The sequence below is a fragment of the Oncorhynchus keta genome, chromosome 35, assembly GCF_023373465.1.
Source record: "Oncorhynchus keta strain PuntledgeMale-10-30-2019 chromosome 35, Oket_V2, whole genome shotgun sequence".
Taxonomy (NCBI): Eukaryota; Metazoa; Chordata; class Actinopteri; order Salmoniformes; family Salmonidae; genus Oncorhynchus; species Oncorhynchus keta.
In genome coordinates this window covers 66,551,544-66,559,043 of record NC_068455.1, presented here as the reverse complement: position 1 = coordinate 66,559,043, position 7,500 = coordinate 66,551,544, and the positions used below count along the sequence as shown (strand labels likewise).

Below are 7,500 nucleotides of genomic sequence, written 5' to 3'. Positions count from 1 at the left end.
GTAGAAAATAGTAAAAATAAAGAAAATCTGTTGAATGAGTTGGTGTGTCTAAACGTCTGACTGGTGCCGTAAGTATTCAGACCCTTTACTCAGTACTTTGTTGAAGCACCTTTGGCAGTGATTACAGCCTCGGGTCTTCTTGGGTATGACGCTACAAGCTTGGCACACCTGTATTTGGGAAGTTTCTCCCATTCTTCTCTGCAGATCCTCTCAAGCTCTGTCAGGTTGGATGGGGAGCGTCGCTGCACAGCTATTTCAGGTCTGGTGCCAGGTTTCCTCCAGACGTGACGCTTGGATTTCAGACCAAATAGTTCAATCTTGGTTTCATCAGACCAGAAAATCTTGTTTCTTATGATCTGAGAGTCCTTTAGGTGCCTTTTGGCAAACTCCAAGAGGGCTGTAATGTGCCTTTTACTGAGGAGTGGCTTCTATCTGGCCACTCTACCATAAAGGCCTGATTGGTGGAGTGCTGTAGATATGATTGTTCTTCTGGAAGGTTCTCCCATCTCCACAGAGGAACTCTGGAGTCCTGTCAGAGTGACCATCAGGTTCTTGGTCACCTGACCAAGGCGCTTCTTTCATTTAAGAATCATGGAGGCCACCGTGTTCTTGGGGACCTTCAATGTTGCAGACATATTTTGGTACCCTTTCCCCAGATCTGTGCCTTGGAAAAATCCTATCTCAGAGCTCTACGGACAATTCCTTCAACCTTATGGTTTGGTTTTTGCGCTGACATGTAGTGTCAACTGTGGGACCTTATATAGACAGGTGTGTGCCTTTCCAAATCATATCCAATCAATTGAATTGACCACAGGTGGACTCCAATCGAATCTTCTCAGGGATGATCAATGGAAACAGGATGCACCTGAGCTCATTTTTCGAGTCTCATAGCAAATGTTCTGAATACTTATTTAAATCAGGTATTTCTGTTTTTAATTTTTAATACATTTGCAAACATTTCTAAAAACCTGGTTTCGCTTTGTCATTATGGGGTATTGTGTGTAGATTGATGAGGGAAACATTTTATTTAATCAATTTTAGAATAAGGCTATAACGTAAAAAATGTGGAAAAAGTCAAGGGGTCTAAATACTTTCTGAATGCACTGTAGATAGGAATAGAGTGACAAAGTAACAGGATAGATAGTAAACAGTAACAGCAATGTATGTGATGAGTCAAATAAGTTAGTGTAAAAAGGGTCAATGCAGATAGTTCAGGTAGCTATTTGTTTAACTATGTATCAAGCTATTCAGCAGTCTAATGGCTCGGGGGTAGAAGCTGTTCAGGGTCCTGTTGGTTCCAGACTTGGTGCATCGGTATCGTTTACCGTGCGGTAGCAGAGAGAATAGTAGAGTGAGGTTTTAGTGGGGAGGGTGGGGGTAGAGTGGGGTTTTAGTGGGGAGAGTTGGGTTGAGTGGGGTTTTAGTGGGAAGAGCAGGGTAGAGTGCTGTTTTAGGGGGGAGAGTGGGGTAGAGTGGGGTTTTAGTGGAGAAAGTGGGGTAGAGTGGGGTTATAGTGGGAAGAGCAGGGTAGAGTGCGGTTTTAGGGGGGAGAGTGGGGTAGAGTGGGGTTTTAGTGGGGAGAGTGGGGGTAGAGTGGGGTTTTAGTAGGGAGAGCAGGGTAGAGTGAGGTTTTAGTGGGGAGAGTTGGGTAGAGTGGGGTTTTAGTGGGGAGTTTGGGGTTTTAGTGGGTAGAGTGGGGGTAGAGTAGGGTTTTAGTGGGGAGAGTGGGGGTAGAGTGGGGTTTTAGTAGGAAGAGCAGGGTAGAGTGGGATTTTAGTGGGGAGAGTTGGGTAGAGTGGGGTTTTAGTGGGGAGTTTGGTGTTTTAGTGGGAAGAGCAGGGTAGAGTGGGGTTTTAGTGGGGAGAGCGTGGTAAGTGGCAGAGTTGGGGTAGAGTGGGGGTTTTAGGGGTGAGAGTGGCGTATTAGATGGTTGAATGGCAGGAACCTGGCTACCAAAACCACTCCCTTTTCTCTGGATAAATAGCTGCGAGAAAACAGTAAATTATAATAAATAATTTATGTGAACAGCATGGCGTGAAATGTAACTGTTAAATGAAATGCATCTGGCTTCTCTACGGCCTCTGCATGTCTGTTCAGGGTGTGGATGCACGTCTCATTTACCCATCTCCATCTGGCCGTTTTTTTTATTGTAAAGATTATTGTGTTAATTGCAGCTGCAGAGTTTTAAAACAGACTATCACTCAAATATATTTGCTTTAAATCATTACACGCGCGAGCACTCTCTCGCAGTCTTTCTCTCTCTCTCTCTCTCTCTCTCTCTCTCTCTCTCTCTCTCTCTCTCTCTCTCTCTCTCTCTCTCTCTCTCTCTCTCTCCATAACCTCCATTCAAATTGCATCCAAAATAGATAACCCCGTTCTAGATAACCCTGTTCCAGATAACCCTGTTCTAGATAACCCTGTTGTAGATGCTATGTTTTTAGTGGGGTACAGTGGGGTTTTAGGGGGAGAGTGGGGTAATTGGTTTCTGCAGGCTTACCCACACACCGTGGTTGGATCCCGCTCCACAGTGAGTCGGCCTGACAGCTGAGCCTGGTGTCTCCCTCCAGCCTGTAGCCCTCTGCACAGCGAATCTCGCACTCTGCCCTGTAGGAGGCGCCACCCTCGCTGCAGTTCATGTGTCCGTGCTTGGGCGGTGATAGGGCGGGACAGGAGCGCACTGTTGTTGAAACAGAGAAAATCCTAGATACTGGTCGAGCTAACTGCAATGACACATTTACAGTATGAAAAGAGGGTGAGAGAGAGAGAGAGAGAGAGAGAGAGAGAGAGAGAGAGAGAGAGAGAGAGAGATTTGATCCTGCAGGGCTGGTCCGTGTCAGCCTGAGGTCTAGAAGAGTGTGTTTAGTGTGTTGGTTTTCAGCACCACTGAGAGACAGGCTTTTAGGAGACACCCTCCCTGATGCCTTAACTGGCTGGGAGGTCCCGCACTGGAACTCATGCAGACACAGAGAGGCAGACAGACAGAGAGGCACACATATGCACGCACAGGAAGGCACACAGGCAGTGAGCCAAGCACACACACACACACGCATGATCTCAATCCTCAGAGGATACGTTGACACGCCAGCCAGACAGTCTCCATACTAACTCTACACACCATGCCCGAACTTAACAAGCCCTCTTACTGACTATATACAATGTGTATGTATGTGTGTGTGTGTGTGTGTGTGTGTGTGTGTGTGTGTGTGTGTGTGCGTGCGTGCGTGCGTGCGTGCGTGCGTGCGTGCGTGCGTGCGTGCGTGTGTGTGTGTGTGTGTGTGTGTGTGTGCGTGTGTGCATGCAGGTTAAGGTTAGGGTTAGAGGGACTATTAGAGAGGTTAAGGTTAGGGTTAGAGGGACCATTAGAGAGGTTAAGGTTAGGGTTAGAGGGACCATTAGAGAGGTTAAGGTTAGGGTTAGAGGGACCATTAGAGAGGTTAAGGTTAGGGTTAGAGGGACCATTAGAGAGGTTAAGGTTAGGGTTAGAGGGACCATTAGAGAGGTTAAGGTTAGGGTTAGAGGGACTATTAGAGAGGTTAAGGTTAGGGTTAGAGGGACCATTAGAGAGGTTAAGGTTAGGGTTAGAGGGACCATTAGAGAGGTTAAGGTTAGGGTTAGAGGGACCATTAGAGAGGTTAAGGTTAGGGTTAGAGGGACCATTAGAAAGGTTAAGGTTAGGGTTAGTGGGACCATTAGAGAGGTTAAGGTTAGGGTTAAATGGACCATTAGAGAGGTTACGGTTAGAGGGACAATTAGAGAGGTTAAGGTTAGAGGGACAATTAGAGAGGTTAAGTTTAAGGTTATAGGGACAATTAGAGAGGTTAAGGTTAAGGTTAGAGGGACTATTAGAGAGGTTAAGGTTAGGGTTAGAGGGACCATTAGAGAGGTTAAGGTTAGGGTTAGAGGGACCATTAGAGAGGTTAAGGTTAGGGTTAAATGGACCATTAGAGAGGTTAAGGTTAGGGTTAAAGGGACCATTAAAAAGGTTAAGGTTAGAGGGACAATTAGAGAGGTTAAGGTTAGAGGGACAATTAGTTGTTAAGGTTAGAGGGACCATTAGAGAGGTTAAGGTTAGGGTTAAATGGACCATTAGAGAGGTTAAGGTTAGGGTTAAATGGACCATTAGAGAGGTTAAGGTTAGAGGGACAATTAGAGAGGTTAAGGTTAGAGGGACAATTAGTTGTTAAGGTTAGAGGGACCATTAGAGAGGTTAAGGTTAGGGTTAGAGGGACCATTAGAGAGGTTAAGGTTAGGGTTAAATGGACCATTAGAGAGGTTAAGGTTAGGGTTAGAGGGACCATTAGAGAGGTTAAGGTTGGGGTTAGAGGGACCATTATAGAGGTTAAGGTTAGGGTTAGAGGGACCATTAGAGAGGTTAAGGTTAGGGTTAGAGGGACCATTAGAGAGGTTAAGGTTAGGGTGAGAGGGACCATTAGAGGGGTTAAGGTGTGTGTGTGTGTTCTACCACCCTCTCACCTCTGCAGCTGGGCGGAGAGCCTGACCATGTCCCGTCTGGCTGGCACAGTCTGATGCCGCTTCCCTGCAGGTCGTAGCCAGGCTGGCATCGTACCCCGCAGGCAGCATTGAACTGGTTATTACACACGTTCTGGATGAAGAAACCATTCTCTGGAGGAGACAGCTCAGGGCAGTACACCACTGGGGATGGGGAGAGAAATGGATGGAAGGAGAGAGAGACGGGGAGAGAGATGGATGGAAGGAGAGAGAGACGGGGAGAGAGATGGATGGAAGGAGAGAGAGACAGGGAGAGAGATGGAGGGAAGGAGAGAGAGATGGGAGAGAGATGGATGGAAGGAGAGAGAGACAGGGAGAGAGATGGAGGGAAGGAGAGAGAGACGGGAGAGAGATGGATGGAAGGAGAGAGAGGGAGAGAGATGGATGGAAGGAGAGAGAGACGGGGAGAGAGATGGAGGGAAGGAGAGAGAGATGGGAGAGAGATGGATGGAAGGAGAGAGAGACAGGGAGAGAGATGGATGGAAGGAGAGAGAGACAGGGAGAGAGATGGATGGAAGGAGAGAGAGACAGGGAGAGATATGGAGGGAAGGAGAGAGAGACGGGGAGAGAGATGGATGGAAGGAGAGAGAGACAGGGAGAGAGATGGAGGGAAGGAGAGAGAGAGGGAGGGAGAGGAGAAACATGAAAAAGACTCTGATTTCCTCTATTTGATGCAAAAGCCCAAATGCATGAACACACACACACTGTTATTATACTGCATGACCACGCACACTCAGTTATTATACTGCATGAACACGCACACTCAGTTAATATACTGCATGACCACGCACACTCAGTTATTATACTGCATGAACACGCACACTCTGTTATTATACTGCATGACCACGCAAACTCAGTTATTATACTGCACATGCACACTCAGTTATTATACTGCATGAACACGCACACTCAGTTATTATACTGCATGAACACGCACACTCAGTTATTATACTGCATGAACACGCACACTCAGTTATTATACTGCATGACCACGCACACTCAGTTATTATACTGCATGAACACGCACACTCTGTTATTATACTGCATGAACACGCACACTCAGTTATTATACTGCATGAACACGCACACTCAGTTATTATACTGCACATGCACACACACTCAGTTATTATACTGCACATGCACACACACTCAGTTATTATACTGCACATGCACACACGCAAACACACACATTTGTTTTACTATGCTTGTGGAGACCCAACTATTGTTTCCCATTCAAAATACTATTTTCCCTGACCCCTAAACCTGACCCTAACTCCTAAAACCTAACCCAAAAAGGTTAGGCTAAGATAGCCTTTTTCCTTTTGGGGAGCGGGAAAATGTCCCCACTTGTCCAAATGTTCCTTGTTTCACTATCCTTGTGAAGCCTTCTGGTTACCACAAGGAGAGTAAAATAAAAGACACACACACACACACATACAGCCCTCAAGCCTTGGTATTGAGGCTGATCCCTGCGGCAGATGCTTGGTTGTGGTGAAGCCTAAGGGCTTTGGGAACGTTAACTCCCTAGGGAGTTCTGCCGGTTTCCCAGATGCAGATTAAAGGGCAATTCCACTACTTTTTAATAATGAATATGAGGTTGAAAAGTGGTGGAATTGGACTTCTGGTTTAAAAGGTTATTTCAAGCATTCTCCATTCAGTATGCTTTTTAGTCCAGGGCTCGGCCTAGCTGGTGTCTGGGAGAACGGCCCTAAGTGTCTGACTTTGGAAGTGTAGCGTGGACAGTCTGGAGCCTCATACCTTCACAGGTCTTCCCCTGGGGCCTGTAGCCCTGCTTGCAGACACAGTCGCTGCGTGAGGTGCTGCTGGGCTGGGAGGTGTGGTGCTGGTCAGGGCAGGGCAGGCAGGTACCCAGGCCTCCAGGTGTACCCTGTGGCTTGTAGGTGCCAGGCGGGCACGCTGTACAGAGGACGCAGACACTCAGTGTTAGCCTCAACACGGATGACACTGAGCCTAGAAATGTAGTTAGTTGCCAGGGTTGGGGTTAACTCCATTTCAATTCCAGTCCCACTGAAATTCTAATTCCAATTCTCTTCAATGCTTCCATGCTTTTGAATTAGGAACATTTGGAATTGGAGATGGAATTTGGTTACTTTCTGAATTGACTGGGATTGAACAGGAATTGACCCCAACCCTGTTAGTTGCATGTAAAGGAAGGACCGGTACAGACAGTATACACACACAAATGCAAAAACATGTCCATGGCCATGAGCAAATTCTGAAATCACGGAGGTGGATAATCCTTCTATTAACTTGGCAATTATGCTTTGTGTTAAAAGCACCTGAGACTGATCAGGAAGCTAGGGGTCAGGACGCTAGGGGTCAAGAATTTAGGGGTCAGGAAGCTGTCTGGCTGTAGAGCTACCGAGCTTGTTTTCAAACATTCCTCCATCGACTAAATCAGGGCTTCTCAATTCCCGTCCTGGAGGGCTGAAACACTTCTGGGTTTTTTCTACCTAGTAGTCAATTGCACTCACCTGGTGTCCCACATCTTAATCAGTCCCTGGTTAGAAAGAGTTACTGAAAATCAGAAGTGTTTTGGCCCTCCAAGACTGGAATATGGCAGCCCTGCACTATATGATCCTCACAGAAGAAGATGGCAGTCTCAATGCATCCCTCGTGTTATAGACCAATTGTGTTATAGAGACCAGTTGTGTTATAGAGACCAGTTGTGTTATAGAGACCAGTTGTGTTATATAGACCAATTGTGTTATAGAGACCAGTTGTGTTATAGAGACCAGTTGTGTTATATAGACCAATTGTGTTATAGAGACCAGTTGTGTTATAGAGACCAGTTGTGTTATAAAGACCAGTTGTGTTATAGACCAGTTGTATTATAGACCAGTTGTGTTATATAGACCAGTTGTGTTATAGAGACCAGTTGTGTTATAGAGAAAGGTTGTGTAATAAAGACCAGTTGTGTTATAGACCAGTTGTATTATAGACCAGTTGTGTTATATAAACCAGTTGTGT

General features: G+C 46.2%; 1 protein-coding gene across 6 annotated transcripts in view; it reads right to left on the bottom strand.

The window, feature by feature from the left end:
• The window catches only part of LOC118369174 (sushi, von Willebrand factor type A, EGF and pentraxin domain-containing protein 1-like), a 173,158-nt gene that overhangs the window by 83,669 nt on the left and 81,989 nt on the right, over positions 1 to 7,500 (bottom strand). For all 6 annotated transcript variants that reach the window (XM_052497342.1, XM_052497343.1, XM_052497346.1 and 3 more), the window contains exons 4-6: positions 6,268 to 6,426; positions 4,474 to 4,653; positions 2,498 to 2,677 (exon numbers count right to left, since the gene is read on the bottom strand). In XM_052497342.1, the coding sequence (XP_052353302.1) occupies positions 2,498 to 2,677; positions 4,474 to 4,653; positions 6,268 to 6,426 (519 nt within the window). The remainder of the gene's footprint in view (positions 1 to 2,497; positions 2,678 to 4,473; positions 4,654 to 6,267; positions 6,427 to 7,500) is intronic.